Raw genomic sequence first — 22,904 nt, forward strand, 5'->3', positions numbered from 1 at the left:
CAGCTTTGAGTAAACCGGTTCCTACTGGAGATGGGAGAACGACATCCAATCAGGCTTCGCGTTCCCCTGAGGCCGTGCGCAGTACTGACGGTTTCAGGATAGTAGAGAGGAGACACTCTATCCAGCCCTTTCCGGCGAAAGCACGTGAGAGCAATGTCCAATCAGCCTTCGAGTTCCTCGAGCCTCGAGACCTGGGCCGAGTGCAGAGCCGACAGTGCTGGGAGTAGCCAATCAGCACTTTTAAAACATTTCTGCCTTTTGGATTAGAAAGCCGTCACTCATCTTTGAGTAAACCGGTTCCTATTGGAGGCGGGAAGAGCAACGACCAATCAGCTTTTGAGTTCCTCTATCCGGCTTCCTGGGCGGTGTGCAGAGCGGGCCGTGCCCGCCAAGTAGAGAGGAGACGCTCTAGCCCACCCTGCGCCGGCGGAAGTGCGCAGTCTCACTTCCTGCGCCTGGACTTTTCTAGAACACCCGTCGGTTAAACTGGCAGTCGAAGGAGCGGCAGCCGGAAGGTGCGGGTGCTAGACCGAGAGCATGGAGAAGGGCGGCCAGCACGTCCGCGCCACCGATTTGGGGGCTTCGGGCAGGGTTCTGGCCCGGTACCCCACCAAACGCTCGTCGTGCTTGATGCCCACCACAGCCGGCAAAGATGGCAAAGACTCCCTGGTGCCAAGTTCGAGGCACGGCGGCCAGTATCGTACCCTGCGGGCGCTATATATGCACAGCGGGAGAGTCCAGGACCGCGAGCTGGAAGACCCTGAAGCGAACAACCCCGAGGCAGGGGCGCGGGCTTGCCTGAGGAAGGCCTGCCTGACCCACGGGGTCCGACTTGGCTCGGTGCCCTTAGAGGAGCTGGAGCTTGGGGATCCAGGCTTGCTCGACGCTTTCTACACGGCAGGTAAGCCGGGGGCCGCGGCCCCTGATGGGTTCCCACTTCCCTTACAGGCGTCCCAGAATCCCCTCCCCCATTTGCGGCTCCCCGACACCGAGGAGGGAGAGGCCAGCAGAACCATTTTTTGGGTTTTTTTTTTTTTTTTGGTCACGGGTGGGAAAGTTAGAGACCAGGGCCCGCAGGCGTCGTCCTTCTACTGGCGCTCCCGTCTCTTAGGACCTTCCAGAGAAAAATTAATCCAGCCGCCGCTGCCGGAGCCCCCTTTTCAGGAGGGACCCCGATTTTCCGTCCCCAGTTTGGATTTGGCCGCTCCCGCACCCCAGCCCTGGCCACTTTTTCCAGTCACCTGAGGAACTTTGGAAATTTGACTATCGCCAAGTACCTCAGGAAGACTTCGCTGAGGCATTTTAATGACGATCTGGGCGGTCCGCCGCGGCCTCAAGGGGGTATGCGACGGTCGTCTGTGGGTCTCGCGGGAGCTTGTGTGGCCATTTTGAGTTGGCGTTTTATGCCTCTGGGTCGCGGGCGGGGGACGTGGGGGCCTCTGAGGGTCGCCTGGGAGCCTGTGTGGCCACTGTGAATTGGCCTGTATGCTTCTGGGTCGCGTTGGTCTTTACGGGTAGCGTGTGGGTCCGAGAGGGCCATTACAGGTCGCGTATGGGTCCGTGGGAACCTCTATGGGTCGCGCGGGAGCTTGTGCGCCCACTGTGAGTTGGCATTTTATGCTTTTGGATCGTGGGGGGGAGCCATGGGGGCCTTTGTGGGTCGCCTGGGAGCCTTTGTGGCCATTGTGAGTTGGCGTTTTATGCCTCTGGGTCGTTTGGGGGGGCCGTGGGGGCCTCTACGGGTCGCATTTGGGTCCATGGGGGCCCCTACGCGTCACGTGGCGGTCCGTGGGGGCCTCTACGGGTCGCGTATGGGTCCGTGGGGGCCTCTGTGGGTCGTGCGGGAGCTTGTGTGGCGATTGTGAGTTGGCGTTTTATGCCTCTGGGTCGTGGGGGGAGGGTCATGGGGGCCTCTGTGGGTCGCCTGAGAGCCTTTGTGGCGACTGTGAGTTGGCGTTTTATGCCTCTGGGTCGTTTGGGGGGGCCGTGGGGGCCTCTACGGGTCGCATTTGGGTCCATGGGGGCCCCTACGCGTCACGTGGCGGTCCGTGGGGGCCTCTACGGGTCGCGTATGGGTCCGTGGGGGCCTCTGTGGGTCGTGCGGGAGCTTGTGTGGCGATTGTGAGTTGGCGTTTTATGCCTCTGGGTCGTGGGGGGAGGGTCATGGGGGCCTCTGTGGGTCGCCTGAGAGCCTTTGTGGCGACTGTGAGTTGGCGTTTTATGCCTCTGGGTCGTTTGGGGGGGCGTGGGGGCCCCTACGCGTCACGTGGCGGTCCGTGGGGGCCTCTACGGGTCACGTGTGGGTCCGTGGGGGCCTCTGTGGGTCGTGCGGGAGCTTGTGTGGTGACTAAGTTGGCGTTTTATGCCTCTGAGTCATGTGGGGGGGAGCCATGGGGGCCTCTGTGGGTCGCCTGAGAGCCTTTGTGGCGACTGTGAGTTGGCGTTTTATGCCTCTGGGTCGTTTGGGGGGGCGTGGGGGCCTCTACGGGTCGCGTGTGGGTCCGTGGGGGCCCCTACGCATCGCATGGGGGTCCGTGGGGGCCTCTGTGGGTCGTGCAGGAGCTTGTGTGGCGACTCTGAGTTGGCGTTTTATGCCTCTGAGTCATGTGGGGGGGGCTATGGGGGCCTCTGTGGGTCGCCTGGGAGCCTTTGTGGCGACTGTGAGTTGGCGTTTTATGCCTCTGGGTCGTTGGGGGGGGCGTGGGGGCCTCTACGGGTCGCGTTTGGGTCCGAGGGGGCCCCTACACATCGCATGGGGGTCCGTGGGGGCCTCTGTGGGTCATGCGGGAGCTTGAGTGGCGACTGTGAGTTGGCGTTTTATGCCTCTGAGTCATGTGGGGGGGGGCATGGAGGCCTCTGTGGGTCGCCTGGGAGCCTTTGTGGTGACTGTGAGTTGGTGTTTTATGCCTCTGGGTCGTTTGGGGGGGCGTGGGGGCCTCTACAGGTCACGTGCAGGGCCATGGGGGCCTCTGTGGGTCGTGCGGGAGCTTGTGTGGCAACTGTGAGTTAGCGTTTTATGCCTCTGAGTCGTGTGGAGGGACCATGAGGGGCCTCTGTGGGTCTCCTGGGAGCCTTTGTGGCCGCTGTGAGTTGGCGTTTTATGCCTCTGGGTCATTGGGGGGGCGGGGGGGCCTCTACGGGTCGCGTGGGGGTCCATGGGGGCCTCTGTGGGTCCTGCAGGAGCTTGTGTGGCGACTGTGAGTTGGCGTTTTATGCCTCTGGGTCGTGGGGGGGGGGCATGGGGGCAGAAGTGGTGGTCATTCCTGTATCCCTTGGGCCTTAGAATCTCCAGTTTCTATTCATATTTTGATTATCCATTTCTAAATATTAGTCTGAATTTAACAGACCAGTCAGACATGACCACCTAAGTGTCAGTCACCTTGTTATTTCTTCCATTTAGAGAATAATTTTTTCTCTTTATTTAAAAAAAATATTGACAGGTTAGTGGCCATACCAATGGAACTCAATAGGCCATGCCTTGGCAATGCCTGGATGTGCCATTCAATGCTACTTTGCCCAGCTGGGTAGCCATGCAGTCTTAGGGATGGAACTCAGGGTGCCTCAAATTCTAGGCATGTGCTCCACCGCTTGTGGTATCTCCCTGTTCCCATTTTTTTTTCTGTCTTTAAAAGAACCCTCTTCTTCTAGATATGCATTAACCCACTTTAAGTGTCCATTTCTCTGCTCAAGCAGAAGTGATAGTTGTGTGACTTAAGCTAACTAACTTCCTGTGTGCCCAGTGTGTGTAGTAGCTGCCTCTTAGTTTTATTTTTTGTAACCATTTTTTACACTCAGGACATTACACATGCAAAATGAAAGACGTGAACTCTGCTCATAAACCAGCTCTTCAACCCTCAGTGGGAAATTTTAATCAAATATTTTTTTAACTTGCCCTAAAAAGTGCATTGTAGAAATACATATTTCTGTAGCTTCTTATTGGAGATTAAAGTGTATGCTAAGATCATGTCTTTTTGTCCACAATAGATATTGCTATTGCAGACATGAGTGATGTCTCCAGACATCCGTTGCTCTTCTACTATCTTGGAATCCGTGAAAGTTTCAACATGACTAATAACGTGATCCTTTACTACAACACAAACGTTGACATAGCTGTTTTACTGGAGGTAAGTTTACATTCTCCTTATGGTTGCTTTGTTTAGGAAAGTAGCACTGTAGCACTGTCCTCCGTTGTTCATCGATTTGCTCAAATGGGCACAATAACGTCTCCATGTGAGACTTGTTGTTACTGTTTTTGTCACATCGAATACGCCACAGGGAGCTTGCCAGGCTCTGCCATGCGGGCAGGATACTCTTGGTAGCTTGCCGGGCTCTCCGAGAGGGACGGAAGAATCGAACCCGGGTTGGCCACATACAAGGCAAACACCTTACCTGCTGTGCTTCATTTGAAATGTACATGCAGCATGTGAGATTAGAGTCAAATCATAATGATATACTTTTGTCAAAACATAAGGATTTGGAGTCAAACCATAAAGATTAACTTTTTACCACTCTAGATTCTAGCACATTTAGATGACTTCCTGACAACTGTGATCCTCATATGTGCTCAAAATATGTAGGCAACATGATCATTTCTAGGGAAGAACAGGCAAAAATGCTCGTGTTAATTTCTTTTGAAGCAAACACACCACTCATAATCTCTTAATTGCCAATTTTATCTATGTATTGAAGAATAAATTCTTGGTGATCAGAGAGATGATACAGGGATTAACATGTTTTCCTTGCATGTTGCCTACCTTGGTTCTATCCCTGGCACTGCAGTTGGTCCTCCAAGCATAGCCAAGAGTAGTGCCATTCATCACTTCTGGGTGTGGCCCTCACCCCAAAACCAACAAACAGTAACTTAGAAATCAGTTATCAAACCTGGATATTAATATGAAGACATTTAATAGTAAGGTACCTATTCTTAGAAATATTTAAAACGAAGAAATGTGAAAAGATAGTTATTAAGACATTTTCTGTAGGGGGTGCCACACTTGTGGTGCTCAGGGCTTACTCCTGGTTCTGTGCCCAGGGATACTTCTGTCAGTGTTCAGGAACCACAGGTGGTACTGAGTTCAAAAACAGGCCAGTCATCTGCAAAGCAAGTTCTTTACCTGCTATACTATGTCTCCAGCTGAGAAACATGAAGTTTGAATGTATATTATTTTCAATTCAATACTTGTGTTTTTCACTGTGCTTCATTGAACTGCCAAATGCCCCATGATCTAGGTAAGTTTTAATTATGAATATTGTGGAAAACCTTGTGATAAAAAGGAGATAGGTAGTTGTATCTGCTCCCAAATAAGCAGTCTGCACTTGTAATCAGAAAAAAAATAAAGCACAGAACATGTAAAGAATATTTTGCAATGTAGCTGTTTAATTGCCTTTTCTCTTTTTCCTGCACAGATTGGCTTTTAAGGCATGAATGGTATATATAATCAGGGACTGCAGAACCATCAAAATAAATTAACTAACTATAACTGTTGTCATTGAAATAGAAAATGCCTAGACTGCTATAGTGAGGTGTCATGAATTCTGCCAGCAATACCCCTTCTGTAGAAAGGCTGACTAGGGGTATCCTACAGATTTTGGTGGATTAAAGAAATAATTTAAAAACAGATATTGGATACAAGTGTTTATTTATTCTTCTTTGCCATCACTGATATTCACTCAGTTTGAAAATATGAGGTGCAGGGCATTCAGAGCCCTAAACCTGAATGGCAGAATATCTTTAGAAAGAAAGGATTGACATTTGTCAAAGTCTTTATAACCATATATTCCCCCAATATTATAAAGCTATCCAATAGTCACTTTTACTTAAAATGTTAATTTTACAATGTTTAGAAGTTCTTCCAGTATGAAATTCTTCGAAGGAGCAAGTTTCTAGTGATTAATTCTTGCTCTGAAGTGGGTGTTGAGCAATGGGGATAGGGACGGGTACACAGCACTTGTTAATGCATATGGAAATGCAGTGGCATAAATGCAGTGTTCCCAGCAATTCAGCTTCTTGGCATCACCCCCACCAAACAAAAACATCAATTCAAAAATACAAAATGGGGAGGAGTTGTATTGTAGATGTGTGTGTAATGGAATACCGTATAACCACAAGAAGATGAAATCATGCAGTTTGCTGCTACTTGGACAGAACTATAAGACATTTGAAGCAAAATAATTTACGGGGAGAAGGAAAAATACCAGATGTCACTTGTCTGTAGTATATATATAGAGATAAAAGAAAAGTAATGGAAGATATCAAGTGCTTGCAACCCCTTGTAAATTCAGGAATTTACAGAACTGAGAATGTCAGGTAAGGTGAAGAGTAAATGGGGGCTATGATGAAATGGTCAGGGGTCTTGAACACTTTGGTGGTGGAGAGATGAGATACATAAAAACCATAAGCATTAACACTTGAACATGTGACCTAAACTATAATAATTAATTTTTTTAAAAAAAGGTTGTTAGGGTTGATGGTAGTAAGAGAACTTTGAGACATTGATGAAGGAAATTGACACTGGTAGTGGGCATGAAGTTCGAACAAATATTCCTGAGATTTATTTTAACATCATTGTAAACCATGGTACCAGAAAAATTAATAAAGTCAAAAATTATTTACTAAAATTAAAATGTGAGTTTTAAAAATAGGTGCATTTATTTTTTCTTTTTCTTTTCAGGAATTTGTAACTCGGAAAAACAAAGTAAGTACTACACTTTCAGATTTTTTAACATAGATTAAAATGTGTAAAATGCTTGCCTGAAAATCCCAGAGAGCAAAGTTTATGAGTTGTGTTTCTGAAGGACAGCTGTAGTTAACCTTTTCCTAAGTTTTCCTAACTGAAGTTGAGTCTTCAAATTCATTTCTGTTAAGGTCTAGAATGTATCACCTATGTTTTCTTCTATGTATTTTATGATTTGGGCTCTAAAATATAAATCACTCATTTTAGTTCATTATGATGCTAAACTGTAGTCTAGTTTAAAATTTTTTTCACTGATTATGCAGTTCTCTCAGTACCATTTCCTTTCTCTGTTATGTACACTTGGTTACTCTGTCATAGCTTAATATGTGGGTTATGTTCCTTAATATGTCCATTAATATGTAGGTTTATTTCTGGTCTTTTTATTGATCTGTGTACTTGCTTTCCCCAGTATTGTGCTTTTTAAATTATTGTTTCCATATAACATTGTTTGAAGACATGAAGCCTCCAATTTTCTTTTCTCAGCATTTCTTTGGCTATTTGGGGTCTTACGTAGTCCTGTAGAAATTTTAGAATTGTTTAATTTCATTGGGGAAAATGCTTTTAGTATTTTGTGTGGATTGATTAAATTTTAACCTTGTTTTAGATAAGATTATCATTTAATAATATTTAATCTTCCAATCTTTAAACACAGGATATCTTTCTATTTCTTTGCTGTCTTCTATTTCCTACACTAATAACTTAAAAATTTCAGTCTTCCACCTCCTTTGTTAGAGTCACTTCCAGATGTTTTACTTTTTTGGTTGGGGACATGCCTGGCACTGCTCTGGGGTTGTTTCTGGTTCTTCTCTGAGGCATCACTCCTAGAGGACTCTGGGGACCATGTGGCATGCCAGGGATCAAACCTACTGTACTCTCTCCATCACCAGTGTTTTTACCTTCTTAACTGGGTTTTGTTTTTCTTTTCAATTGATGTGCTCAGGAAATACAAAACACAAAATTTTCTCTGTATTTAAGTAACACAGCAGTAATGCCACACTTAGTGGGACCAATTTCAAAACCAAAATATAAATATTACGCTTACCAACTTAGTAAGACTTTGGTGGCCATGATACTCATTTTCTTTAAATTGAAATACAGTTCATATACCATAAAATTTGCCACTCATCTATATGATGGCTTGAGCATTTTGTGTATCATAGCCTAATATAAGGAGATTTTAGAATTAAGCTGGATGACAGTAACAAATATCCTGGGAATAAAGGGGAAGGCTATGAGATCTGTCTGACTCTGGGGTCATCTCAGGGCCACTTGGTTAGCCTTGCTGGAACTTGCTTTCCTCATATATAAAATAAAGGTATTAATTAGCTGATTTCAGGTTCTGTGCCAGCTCTGAAATAATATGATGACTCTATGAGAGCCATTCAGTTTGAAGAAAACAGATGGACACTTACAGTAGTACAGTTGGCACTGCATAGCATGTTTTCATCAAGGATATCTTCATTTACCTTTAAAAATACTATTACCTGATTTTACAATTGAAATTGTTGTCCAGATTTTGCATATTTGATTATCTTTTGACCAGGTAAATAGAAAAGAAATAGTGAGTAGAATGTTATTCACATTGATTTTAAAAATATATAATTATGTTTTCCTTGATGTAAATGTGCACTTATTATTTTTTATTCTTCTTTAAGTGACATAGAGAAATATATTAGACTTATATCTTTATTGTCATTAGTTTTTTTGAAGTGTACTTTTTGAACTTAAATTGACTTTGTCAAACGTAAACATAGTAAATACACTTTAAGAAATTACTGTTCCTTTTTGCTCATTTACTGCTTAAATTCCCTTGAGAACAAACTTCTGTGCTACTTTCACTTCAGTTTTCACCAGGGATTTTGCAAGCCTTATGTGTTCAAGCTTCAAGTTCCAAAGTACCACATTCTGCCAACAATCAAGACATGCTTTCATTCATAGTACTCAGAAATCATTCTGTTTGGGGTAGTATTAAATAATCTTCCATTTTGTCTTACATGTTCTCTCATTTTGACTACATGATTTTCTGAAATATTAAATTTTTGTATCATTATTTTATATATATTTTCTAGGGCCAGAGTGATAATACAGGTAGGGCACTTGCCTTGCACGTGATCAGCCTGGGTTTGATCTCCAACACCACTTATGGTCACCAGAGCCTGTTAACTGTGCGAGCCCTAAGCAAAGAGTCAGGCTTAAGCCCTGGGCACAGAAAATTAAAAAAATATTTTCTGTACTGTCAAATTGTTGAAAGTCTTCATTATGAAATCTGTTTGGATAAATTCTTGTGCAGTTTATCTTCTCTGAAGCTTGCAGTTTATAAAGTTTTTGCTACTATTGACTAACTTTGCTGTATGCTGTCAGCATAAGTAAAAGGTACTCAGCTAAGGAAGCCCATAATCGTTTCCACCCTGGCCTTCTTAAGCCCTGAAAATTCTTGTCCCAGGTAACCACAGAGGATCCAGCTGAGGGATGGTTTTATTAGTCCTTGTTTTTGATAAAACCCAGTGAAAAATTAGGTTGAGATCTTGATGCACTCTGTTTACCTGGATTGCCTGTAAATACTGATACCTGTTGGTTGACCGCAATTGTATTGCTATTCATGGGGCTCTTCATATGTGATGCTCACTGAAGGGCCTCTAATATTTTAGGGCTTCAGTATAAGCCAGGAGTTCAGAGAAAGGCCTCTTAGACTTGTAGGGTATGGTGCCATTTTGTTAGTGTGATGGAGCTTATGGAACCTTTGACAGAATATCTTTTAAAATGTGTCAGTGATGGAGGGATCGCTCAGGATAGGAGGTGGGCTGAAAGACAAAAGAACAAACAGGGTGGCCTCTCAGTATCTGTATTGCAAACCATAATGCCCAAAAGTAGAAAGAGAGTTAAAAGGAAAGTGCATTTCATAGAGGCAGGGGTGGCGTGGGGAGGGGGTGGCAGGAGGGATACTGGGGACATTGGTGGCATTAGTGGTGGAAAATGTACACTGGCGGAGGGATGGGTATTTGATCTTGTATGACTGAAACTCAATCATGAAAGCTTTGTAACTATTTCACACTGATTCAGTTTTTAAAAATGCTTAAATTCAAGACAGATGACACTGAAATATAGTTACCAAATATTTTTTAATATTCTGTGTTACATTTTATATGCTTCATTAATTTTGCAAGATTAATAGTAAGTCTAAACACTATCAATTTTTGGAATAGTGACATTATAAAAGTGTTTTGGGGATCTCTGTAGGAACTGTAATAGGATATGAAAAATTCCATGAGTTCTGTTGGTGAAAAAGTTCCAGGTCTGATTCAAAGTGCTGTCACATTTCAATTAAAGATAAATTATGACAGATGTAATTTTTTATTAATCAAGTTAAGACTCCTAAGAATTAATGGATACATGGCTCAGAACTCATGGTCTGGTACAGGACTATTGAACATAACTCACACTTACTGACAGCACATTATGTACCATGTTCATATGTTAGCCTCTGTCACCTAATATGGTTGATAGTATTATTGTCCTCACTTTAAAGATAAGAAAATTTATGTTCAGGTAAGTACTTTTTCGTTCACCTCAGTATAGGGTAGAGTTGGGATTTAGTCCTCGGCCATATGAGTTCTGTTTTCTTACAGTGCTGGAGATGATATGTTCTATTTCATGTGGTATTTTTTTCATTTTGGTCTTTGGGCCACACCTCAGGTCTTGCTCCTAGTTTTGTACTCAGGGCCATGCCAGGGATTGAACCAGGGTCAGCCATGTGCAAGACACTTATTTATCCCTTGTACTATTTCTCTAGCTCCCCAATTTCATTCGCAATATGACATTTTTCACCTAACATAATAAATGTGAAAATAATATTGCCCATCCCTGCTGAGGGGGATAATAAAATGGAAATGCCTTTGTACATTATAGATCGATGTATAACCTGTTCTGTTTTGAGAGCAACTGAGCTGCACATATCAGGAACCTTTACAGACTTTAATGATTTCACTCCTGGAAAGCTACTCTTAGGAAAAGATGGAACAATAAAGATGCCATATGCAAAGTTGTTCATCTCAATTAAAATTTCAAGGGGCCAGTAGGTAACTGAAAGGGCTATGGTTACTAATAGGTAACTCAAAGGGCTTGCATGTGGAAGTCCTAGGATTCAGTTGCTAGTACAGCACAGCATGGTTATCAGAGTACCATCAGAAGTGCCATGAAGCATCACTAAGTGACCTTTCCAGAGAAAAATTCAAACTTGAAACCTAAAGGCTAGAGAGATAGTACAGGAGTTAAGGTACTTCCCTTGCATGCAGCAAGGCCCACTTTGATCCCCACCACCATAAGGAGTTACCGCACTGATTGTGGAGGTAGGAGTATATAGATATGGTTTAAAACCCACCCTGAAACAGAAATTAGATAATGGGAGAATAATATGTGCTATATATATTCACTAGACAGTATATTAGGCATTAAAAATTATGGCATTTGACACTATATAATCTAGATTTTGTAATAGAACTTTTCTCTTTTGTGTGTTGGAGATGGAACCCAGGGTCTTACCCATGTGAGGCATTTGTCCTACCTTTGCACCACATCACCAACCTATGTAATGTGAGTTTTTTAAAAAGCACGTGTTGTTTAAACTAATGATGACATTGAACAAGCTGTTCATGATTGTGATTGTTAAAGGTGGTAGCACTGTAGCACTGTCCCCCTTTTGTTCATCAGTTTGCTCGAGCGGGCACCAGTACTGTCTCCATTGTGAGGGTTGTTACTGTTTTTGGCATATCAAATACGCCATGGGGAGCTTGTCAGGTCTTGCCATGTAGGCAGGATACTCTCGGTAGCTTGCCGGGCTCTCCGAGAGGGACAGAGGAATCGAACCCGGGTCGGGTGTGCAAGGCAAACACCCTACCCGCTGTGCTATCGCTCCAGCCCTTTTAGAGGTGGTAGTTCGGGAAATTTCTATTACTAAGGTAAGAACTAAAAGCTTGAAAGGAAAAAATCCTCCACTGCTGTCCCCACGGTGTCAGAGACCATTGGCTTTTACTGTGCTTTCTGATAACACTTACTATACCAGAATTATCCTTTTGGAAAATTTTTCTTCTATCATTTGAAGATGGTTGGACCTATTTTTTTAAGAACAAAAATTCAGCATACAATTACTGGTGCTTTCATTTGAAAGTGTATGCATCACTCTGAAATATAAACATTGGTCTCATTTTTTTCTATAAAATTTCTTAAACTTTATTAAAGTGCATACTTTATGAACGATTATTATAAAGGACTTATTTTTGCTTTCCCATGACTTTGGATTCATTAGCCTTGCTCAGTTGCTTTCAGACTTCATGAATTCCCTTTCTCCTCATTTTTAAGGTAAAGGTAAGGTAAAGGCCCTCCCGTTGATCGTCGATTTGCTCGAGCGGGCCCAGTAACGTCTCCATTGGAGACTTTGTTGTTACTGTGTCTGGCATATCAAATACTCTCGGTAGCTTGCCAGGCTGTCATTTTTATCTGTGGCTATTTGCTCAAGGGTTCAGATTCCCCATGGAATCCTAAACAGCCTTTGCTACTACTTCTGAATGTAGCATATGTTCCTTAATCAGGATTTGAGTATGACTAGAACAAAGTGTGCTTCTGTGGTATATGGGAAGAATTTGTTTCTTTTAGGAAGAAGCTAAATAAGACTTTAGTAGAAATGATTTGTTGGGAAACAGTTTTAAGACAATGATTTTATACAAATGGGTTGGAGTATTACACCTTTTATGGAAACTCAAGATTATTTATAAATATTTTAATTTATTTCTTTTTATCATGTTTTAAATATTTCTAGAATTACTGGCATATCTTTATTATGTGAATTAGAATTGCCATCTGGTATTACTCAGTAAAGATAATAGTTCGCCTGTACTTATTAAGTAACATTCCTCTACCAGCCACACAGAAAGAAGATATACTTTTGCATGGCAATCCTTGGTGATTGATCTCTGGGTATAAGGATCCATAGTTGGGGACACAAAATAAAATGTGATTTATTTCCAATATTTAAAGGCTAAAATCTTTACTAATGAAATTTAGAAACATCTATTGATCAGTTTAACATTCAACACCAAAGATTTTATTGTCATATCTCCTGTATGTTAAAGCTTATCAAATGGAACAGTTTACTGCTTTATGTCCTCCAGGTTTACAGTAACATGGTATAATTCATCAGCAGACATTTTCTCCTTTCCTGTCCTACTAGACTTCTGTGCCAATCTTCTGCTCCCCTTCTTCACCAATGACTGTGCATAACATGTGTGTTTCTTGTTCTCTAGGTAATTAGCGGAAACTATTATTTCATCCCGTACGTTGTGACACCACGTGCTGAATATTTTTGCTGTGATAACAAAGTCCAGAATCAGGCTTCTGAGTACCTACAACCCAACTGGTACACCATTCTCAGCCCACTCTGTGTACCCCTGGTGGACAAGTTTTATAGCCTCCTCATGGACATCCACTCGAAGTCATGGTAATTCTAATTAGACATCCACAATCCTATGAGCTTTGTCAGGTTTTGTCCTTCACATTCATGTTAGCAGTATACCCTCAAAATATTGTTCTCCAGGCAGTACATTTAAGTCCTCTTGGAATCCATTGTCCCTTTCTACCTTACTACTTGACTGAGGCTCAAGTTTGAGGGCAAGTTTGAGCTTGTATCTAGTTCTGATTCCATATGTGACCTTCATAAGGAATCTCCTCTGGAACCTACTTTTGTCTAGAAAATAAGGAAGTTAAGTCACTAATTTCTGTACAGTTCCTATTCACTGCTAAGAGTTTATGTTTCAAGACATTTTTTAATATAATCTCCCTATCCCTTGACTCCATCCATTGTTAAGATTGTTTAAGTGCCTCAGCAAGATTATTTTGACTTTTAAGTTATTGTGGTAGATAAGTATAGATGCTCTAATTTTATACAAAGATCCTGACCTCAGGATGTGTTGCATTTCTTTTATTTACGTTATGTCAGACAGTGTGTGGTATAGTGACTCAGAGGTAGACGGATTGCAGTTGGGATTCTAGTATAGGTGATTCCCTCATGGTATGGCTTTGTGAAGTCAGTTCATCTCTTGGAACATCAGGGCTCAAGAAAATCATACCTGAAAATCTCCTAAAAGTTGAAGGTAGATAACCTGTTTTACCTAACCAAAGGATCCAATTATTTCACTTGCAACCAAAGAAACCCATTTCCTTCACCAGTGTCCCAAGTACCCCTACCGCCCCCTTCCCCCTATTCTAAAGACAAAATCTTAAGTTCTGCTGATTGTGATCATTTTTCCCCTTACTATGCTTATTTTTTATATCATATTTGGGATGGATCTTTCTTTTTAATTGTGGAGGTGGTGACACCTACACACATATAGTGAATAAAGCTACACTCCTGGAATTCCACAAAATAATAAAAAATAGATTGATAATTTTTTTCAAAAACTAACTCTTTAAGGTATCTCAACTTAAAGAATTAATTTATGAATATGCGCTAATACATTTTAAGATTTACGTGAAACAGATAAATCTTACACATGCAAAATTAGTAAGAATAAAGAGAGTTAAGAAAAATTCAAGAGGAGAATATGAATAAGCCTATAGAAGTATAAAAGTGTTTTATCCTAAGAAAGAGAATATTTGCTGAAATGTTAATTAGTTATTGTGAACGTAAAAAGTCCTAGCAGGATAGGCATAAACAAATTTTCTTACTCTTGTAGAGGTGAACCAAAAGCACTGAGTGAATGCCATAGGTAAAGGTAAAGGTAAAGGCCCTCCCGTTGATCGCCGATTTGCTCGAGCGGGCCCAGTAACGTCTCCATTGGAGACTTTGTTGTTACTGTGTCTGGCATATCGAATACTCTCGGTAGCTTGCTGGGCTCTCCGAGAGGGGCGGAGGAATCGAACTCGGGTCGGCCATGTTGGCTGCGTGTAAGGCGAACGCCCTACCCGCTGTGCTATCGCTCCATATTCATTGCCAAATGCTGAGGAGTTTGTCTTTCCTTTTGTTTTTTTGTGGTTGTGGGGTTTGGGTTTTTCCGCAGTGCTCAGAACTGACTCCTAGTTCTTACACTCAGGGATCATTCCTGGCAGGGCTTGAAGATTGGGGGCCATATGGGATACTGGGGATTGAACCCTGGCTGGCCATGTGCAAGGCAAGCACCCTGCTCACTGTAAAATAGTCCTTTGTCTTTCCTTTCAAAGAATTTCATTAAATGTTTTTGGTAAGACTGGTTTTTGGGAGGAATGTTAAATAGCACTAGATTTATCTTTTTCTCCCCCTTTTTATTGAATCACATTGAGATATAATTACAAAATTGTTCATGATTGGCTTTCAGTCACATAACGTCCCAACATCCATCCCTTCAGCAGTGTACATTTCCCACCACCAATGTTCCCAGTTTCCCTTTAGTCAACCCCAACCTGTACCTCAGCCTACCTATATTGCAGACACTTTTCTTCTGTTCTCTCTATCTCACTCTCTCTTCTCTCTCTGTCTCTGTCTCTCTTTCCTCTTTTTAGGCATTGTGGTTTTCATGCAAATATTTAAATGTTTTTAAAATAATGGAAACAAAAATTGCAGAAGAAGTTGTAAAAATATTGAAAATAATACTAAGGTTTCACGTAGGTGGGCTGGTAAGACTGATTTTGAGGTTATGAATTTTCTAAGCTCTTGCCTGTTCCTAAAGCTCTCTATCATTTCTTCAAATCTGAATGATAATCTAGCTGGATAAAACATTATTGGTGATATGTTCAGCTTCTTGAATTTTTGTATTATATCCCTTCATTCTATTCCGCTTCATAAAATTTCATTTGATCATTATGAATCTTGTGGGCTTTTCTTTGTATGTAAGGTCCTTTTTTTGAACTTGCTGCTTTCGATACTTTTATTTCTCTTTGGCTTTTGTCATTTTGCGTACTGTTGTGGTGTGAGAGTTGCCCAAGAAATTTAAAACATACTTGATTGCCGAATTGAAGAGCCTTCATTAACCTGCAAAGGCTGCCCTGCTTGGAAACAAGAGTCCCAGTCTGCTATACAGCTCCAAGCGTGAGCCCATACAAGGTTTATAAGCATTTTTTATTACATCCTGTTTTGACCACATCAGTGGACTTTCTATCAGCTAAAACAAGCAAGCAGTCAAGCATATCTTTAGTACAGAAGCCAGATGTTTTTGCAGTTAGCCTTGAATGTTTTTAAAAATTAGAAATTGGGGGGGGGGGTATCTGAAGAGAGCACTACATATTTATAATTGTCTAAATGGAATGTATTTCCATATGTTTCCAGGGCATCCTGTCCCTACATCCTTAGAATGTCCTGATTTGCTTTTACTTCTGTCTCCCTGGGTTAATTCATAGCATATGTCTTGTAGTTTTCCTATACAAATCTATTTTTGCTGGGACCATTTGGCCCTTTTGGATCTGCATCCCTGTATTCCTCTATTTGGAGAAATTCTTATCTGTGATTTATTTAACTATTGTTTCTTCATTGAATTTGCCTTCCTGTTCTTCAGGACTCTGATGATTCTTATATTATTCCTCTTGAACTCATCTCATGGTTCTGTGGTATGTTACTCATTTCTTTTCAGACTATTTTCCAACTTCTTTTTTTTCTGGAAAATTCCCTCAATCTCATCTTGGAGTTCCTTTATCATTTTCTTAGCTGCTGTTAATCTGATACCGAGAACTTCTATTGAGTTCTTTATTTCACTTACCATATGCATCATTTCTCCTTGTAGTTTTCTTATTACTGAGGTCATACTTTCTTTTGCTTTGCTAACTCCTATGCCATCGTTTCTTTGAACTCTTTAAACACCTTCAAAATGCTGTCACTAAAGTCATTTTCGGAGGATTTATTGATCTGGTTGGTGTTGATCTGGAGGCTCAACACCTTACCCATCACCACCCAGATCAAGAAATCCTCCGAAAATGACTTTATAGCCTCCTGTGTTACTACTGTGCTCATTGAGCTTGTTTATTTTCTAAGAGTCTTCCCCATTGAGTTTGCTGTGCTCCTCCTATGCTGAGGGTAAATTTTTGTAGTTAGTCCCCCTTGGAGACTCTGAGTAATCAAGACAGAAATAATTCCCCACCTTCTCCCAGTTATGGGATGTGTGACTGAGCAGTCTAAAATTTGATGAGGAGCTCTTGTGCAGCCACATATGCTGGGGCTCACCCTGTTGAAATGATGGAAGTCAGGCATGGAGGCTGCTGGGCCTAGCCAGAAGGAAGGGATATCCACCTGCTCCCATTCTAGAAAAGGCCTCAGAGTTGTCAATTGGGAGATCAGTTTACCTGATAGGGTGTGGCAAGGAGTGGGGGTTCAGGAGCTGTGGAGCTAGGCCCATTGGAAAATAATGTTGGATGATTTCAAAGATGGTGACCCTTTACTCTTTCTCAAGGCTTTGGTACTTTTGCTTGACTCTGAGAATCTCTTATTAGCCAGGGTAGTAACTGTTATATTAAAGTGCCTTGTAACTAAACTCAGATTGAACCATCTCAGAGGATGGAATTAATAGGTAGTCAGTCCTATTTGTCATCTGAGTACAAGTAATGTCTCTTTGAAAGTATTTTCAAGGTTTTCACGAAGTGATTATTTTTCTTTGTTACTTAGCAGTTAGTGGCTTTAAAATGTGACCAATAAGTAGAACATGTCTCCCTTTGGTCTAGTACATGGAAGCACAGATCTGGGCTTAGATACCCCAAGTGTTAGTCTAAATTGTATCAGTGACAACCATATTTGTTAGAGCTACTCAAGGGTCCTGAGTACAGGGAGATGTTACCAGAGGTTTTTTTTCCCCCTCAGTATTTACTTCAAACAAGCCTTATTAAATGACATCCAGAGATCCAGAGGAAGATATCAAGGTGATGATCTGGTGAGGGAACTGACTCGGATCAAACTCCGCATGGATAACATGGAGGTTCTGACCTCAGAGATCATTGATAGTTTGCTGATATCCTACCGTGATGTTCAGGTATGGCATACTCTTGAGATTTTTTTCCTTGATTTTAGGAATTCTTTACAAGCAATACTCTTATCCAAGATGTATGGTTAGACTGCTGTATAATGGGGGAAATGGTAAGGTGGCTAGGTTATTAGGTTACCCACTGTATTTGTTGGGGTGGAAATATTGGAAATTTTGTTCTGTCACAAAATCACTCCAACAAAATCTCCCAGACAGTACTATTCAATGAAGGAGGCTTAGAATGGAAGAGTTTCTGTGCCCTTCATACTAGTCATTTTCCCAAGCTCTTTAAAAATCTAATTATTTCATCTTTCCTTTAAGCATATATTGTATATGCTCTGATCACCCCTATTTTACAGAGAAGATAAGCCACTTTGTAGAGTTTAGATAGCAGTTGATGAATTGTAACGGAGACAACCAGCTCTATCATGCTTGGTCTTCGCTAATCTGTTGTGCTACTTCCCTTAGCACAGATCTTAGACCTCTGTCATTTCCTTCTTTGTTTTCCCTACCACCCATCAGTGATTGGGAGAGAAGGAGGGGTAGAATCACATCTAGGATCCAGAGAACGCTGTAATTGAAGATAAATATCAGAGACCCCTGAAGAGTTCGTGACACTGAACTTAGTGGGATATGAAAATCTGAAAGAAATTAATCATTTTTTTCTCCTTTTTAAATACCACTAAACTAGTTCTTTTTGTTTGTTTTGGAACCATACCTGGTGGTGCTCAGGGCTGACTCCTGTCTCTGTGCGGGAACACTCCTTGCTGGCTTGGGGTATCATAAGGGTTCATAGATTGAACCGAGTTTGGCCACATGAAAGACAGATGCCATATGCTACTCCTTCTGCCAGTTCCAGACTATAACTTGCCAACATGCTTTCTGTAAGCTAGTTAGGAGTACTGTACTAATGCTCCAACCCCACCACTTAACTACTTCTAAGAATGTCCTACCTTCCTCCCATTTGGAGGATGTACCTTACCTGCCAAATTCTGCAAAACTTATCATACGCTACTGGCTAAAGACCTCTAAATTAGAGAGGTCACTTAAAACCTCAACTGAGAATAGTCAATTACTGAATAGTAAATCAGGCCCCCAGTGCTAATCAGAGTGTCTGCTTAATCAAATAACAGATGTTATTAGGAATTATGGTTATGATTTAATCCTACCCTATGGGGCAAGAAATGCAGAATGGCGTTCTGGTGAAGTCTTCCCCCTTAAGCTGCTGGCTTCCTTCTGTTCTTGCTTGCATGCATCTCTTCTTTTTATAACTTTACATGAATGAAATTGTTCGGCGCAGTAGTAAGCCACAGACTTCTGGGAATGCATTGCTTTCCCGTGGTAGCAGCTTCAAGCACAAAGCAGGCATGGAATTTTGTGGGAAGTCCTGCCCTAAGTGGCTGACAGCATGATGGCCAGTAGCAGTCTGGCAGAAAGGGTAGCAAATAGCACTGCACACTGGACCCCTCTAAACATTGCAATAGTGTTTCTGAGGTGATAAGCATTTCAGAGTATTGGTTTTCAGTCAGGACTTTTGATGATACCTGATTCTCACAGGTCTGGGAAAGGGAGAGGTGCCACTGGCATCTAATGTGTGGAGGCTAGGAATGCTACTCAGAATTCCACAATCCAGAGGCTAGTCCCCAGGACAAAGGAGCAAAACAGTGCCAAGGTTGAGAAACACTTTTGTACGTTAATTTAATCATTCCTTGCAAAATAAAGACAGGATGTATCCTTCCTATACGTGAGAAGGAACTGTAAAATTTTGTTCTGTTTATTACCAGCTCCTTTGAACCTGTAATTCTACTAGTGGTGGGAAATCCTGTACACAAGATGTTACTTATGTATATCCTGGCTGTTTGGCCCATTAGCTTTCTTGTGTGGCCTTTGCCTTTAAACTCCTGTTTTTGATCCTTTTGTGGATTCTAATGCAGGAACTCTGTTTTTATTGTCTCTTGCAGTTATCTTATTTTAAAAATACTATTTCTGTTCGATTAAAGGCTGTAAGTAATTTGGCAAAAGGCTGGCTATGGAGAAAGATTTACATTTAAATGCCAAGGCTAGCCTGTGTTTATGTGTTCAGAAGAATTGTTTTTTTTGTCAAGGGGTGGGGGGATTAGTGCTATTACCTTTTTCTCACCTTGAATATTTTACCCAACAGGACTATGATTCTATGATAAAGCTCGTAGAAAATGTGGCAATGAGTCCTGTCTGTGACTTGAGTGACCAGAATATTATTAGATTCCACTACGCGTTTGCACTGAATAGGTAAGAATGGTGATATGTATCAAGAGGGATTTTTGAGACATGCCATCTGCTTAGTTCTGCTTCCTCCTTTCATTCACATCTATTGATGATGGGCCCTATCATACACTCATTGCTAAGATTATGGAAATTGGTAAGACAGCATCTTGGTCTTCAGGTACTTTGAAAAGTAGATTCTAGCTATGGGGTATATTCTAGTGGGTCAAAATGATAAATTTTATCTCTCAGTGAAAGTTTGTCCAAACTGCTATGGCATAACAGTCTATTCTGCTTGGGTGTCAAAGATAATTTTCTGAACTCTTTGGGGCTTGATTTTAAAGAATAATTATCTTGTGGACAAGAGAATGTGGGATGGTGTTGGTTGAATGGCCATTCCATTTGGCCAGTACAGAAGCATGTACATCAGTATTTTTTGTACCGCATGTACTTAGAGAATATTCATTGTTACTAGAACAGAAGAAGTGAATCATACCATTGTATGATTGGGAGGAAAGGTATTATATTTCTAAACTTCAACATGTAGATAGACTGGGCTCGATTAGAACATTGAGACTTGGAAATTCCTCCCTTTTTGGACACCAGGAGCCTCCAAATCTTATACACATGCCAAGGGTACTTGCTAAAATGTTACAACACCAGAACCCCAAATTCAGTAATTAAATCTAGCTTGAACTTTTCCCACATAGTCTAGAGATGAGTGGACCCAACTGGAGGAATAGTTCTAACTATTGAGGAACCTAAATTCTGATCATTTTATAGCTGACGATTTTCTGTCTCATAGTTGAAGCTTCATCACCAGTACTCTGAGTTCCAGCCTATGAATAAGGGAGAAAGAGGCCAAGGCAAGCAGTTTCCTTTAAAGCAAATATAATTTGCACATATCACGTATACGCACATTCTTTTGGTGAGAATTTAGTCACATGATCTCCATCTAGCTCTAAGGGAATCTGGGAAATGCACTTTCTCGCTGGATAGGCAAGTACCCATCCAAACTGCTTCTGAAATTTTGGAGCATAAGTGTGCATTTCATGTATCAAATCTCATAAAATTACAGATTCATAAATTTTTTTGTCCTACAATCTCTCTTCCCTCACTGATAATGTATTGGGAAGAACAGTAGCATTAGGACTATGCCAGGGTACACTTCCTGCTGGGCCTCTTCTCTTCCAGAGCCCAGCACTGCACTGCACTGCACTGTCCTCCTGTTGTTCACCAATTTGCTCGAGCGGGCCCAGTAACGTCTCCATCATGAGACTTGTTGTTACTGTGTTTCGCATATCGAATGTGTCACGGGTAGCTTGCCAGACTTTTCCGTGTGAGCGAGATACTCTCGGTAGCTTGTCGGGCTCTCTGAGAGGGGAGGAGGAATCGAACTCAGGTTGGCCAGTTTGGCCACGTGCAAGGCAAATGTCCTACCTGCTGTGCTATCGCTCCAACCCTCAGAGCCCAGAATGAATCATAATGAACCATAGAAAAAAACTTAGAAGGTACTCAAACCTGGCTTGAATGTTAGAGAGTTCCGGTGCCCCCTCACCAACCTTCCATGACCAATATCTTCTCAGAGAATGAATAAAGTGAGAGAGATGACCTAAATTAGCGAACCTTTAAAAGTTCTGGTTGCGTAAAGTAACAAAATAGGAGACTAACACCCAAGAATAGCCGAGATAAGTACCAAGAGGATTACTTCATGGCTTGGATGGAGGCCAGCCGCACATGCTAGGGGAAACGGCAGCTCAGACAGAGAAGGGAGCACCAAATAAAAGGTGTTGGGAGGTTCCTCTCAGGATGGGAAATGCGTGATGAGAGTAGACTATAGACCGAACAAGATTGCCACTCAGTGTCTCTTTTGCAAACCACAGCACTCAAGAGGAGAGAGATAACAAAAGGGAATGCCCTGCCACAGAGGTAGGGTGGGATGGTGGGATGGGGGGTGGGAGGGATACTGGGACTGGTGGTGGTGGAGAATGGGCACTGGTGGAGGGATAAGTATTCAATCATTGTATAACTGAAACCTAAGCACAAAAATTTGTAAGTCTACAAGTGTACCTCATGGTGTTTCACTAATAAAAATTTAAGGAAAAAAAAGATCTGGTTACTCAGGGACTTTGTCAGCATCTACACTAGCTTGTCACTAGCTGCATTTGTAGGAAAGATAGTGACAAATTAGTCTGTGGTTCCAGGAGTTTGCTCATAATATGAAATCACATTTACTTCATTTTAGTTTGAACCAAAATTTATAGGCAGTGGAATGTGTAAATAGTAAGTATTTACCTTTATTATTTACCATGGGAATATCCTTGAGTTTCAGATCCTTGGATTCAACCAACCATGGAGATAGGCCTATGATAGCTATGTTAGTACTGAACATGTACAGACTTTTTTGGTCATTATTCTGTAAATAATATAGTATAAAATTATTTATGTAACATTTGCAACATCTGAAGTATAAGAACTCTAGAGGTAATTCACAGGAGGGTGTTCATAGATTATATGAAAATATTGCAACATTTTATAAAAGTACCTAGAGCATCTTCTAAATTCGGTATCTGCAAGTATTTAAGTATTTACCTTTATTATTTACCATGGGAATATATGTATGTTTTATTTACCATGGGAATATCCATGAGTTTCAAATATGGTACCTGTAGGGATCTAATAGCATGTCCAAATTGGAAAGCTTTTTGGTGGTTTGTTTTTTGTTTGTTTGGGTTTGTTGGAGAGTCACACGCAGTGGTGACCAGGGATTGCTCCTGGCTTTGCACTCAGAGATCACTCCTGGTGGGGGTCAGGGAGCCATATGGAGTGTCAGGGACTGAACCTGAGTTAGCCATATGTAAGGCAAGCTCCCTACGTGCTTTCCCGCCCCATAGAAAGCTTTGACTTAACAAAGTAAGTGGATCTTTTGGAGTTGGAGGCCCATCCTTTGCTATATGCTGCT

The 22,904-nt window shown here is 41.8% G+C and overlaps 1 protein-coding gene across 1 annotated transcript in view; it reads left to right on the top strand.

Annotated features, from left to right (window-relative positions):
* Window positions 1-537: 537 nt before the first annotated feature.
* MAP3K15 (mitogen-activated protein kinase kinase kinase 15) overlaps window positions 538-22,904 on the top strand; it is a 61,068-nt gene continuing 38,701 nt past the window's right edge. Inside the window, exons 1-6 of the mRNA XM_056131130.1 lie at window positions 538-901; window positions 3,985-4,124; window positions 6,672-6,695; window positions 13,031-13,224; window positions 17,542-17,710; window positions 19,863-19,969. Coding sequence (XP_055987105.1) covers window positions 538-901; window positions 3,985-4,124; window positions 6,672-6,695; window positions 13,031-13,224; window positions 17,542-17,710; window positions 19,863-19,969 — 998 coding nt within the window. The remainder of the gene's footprint in view (window positions 902-3,984; window positions 4,125-6,671; window positions 6,696-13,030; window positions 13,225-17,541; window positions 17,711-19,862; window positions 19,970-22,904) is intronic.

This window comes from Sorex fumeus, unplaced genomic scaffold (genome assembly GCF_029834395.1).
Source record: "Sorex fumeus unplaced genomic scaffold, SorFum_2.1 ptg000086l, whole genome shotgun sequence".
NCBI lineage: Eukaryota > Metazoa > Chordata > Mammalia > Eulipotyphla > Soricidae > Sorex > Sorex fumeus.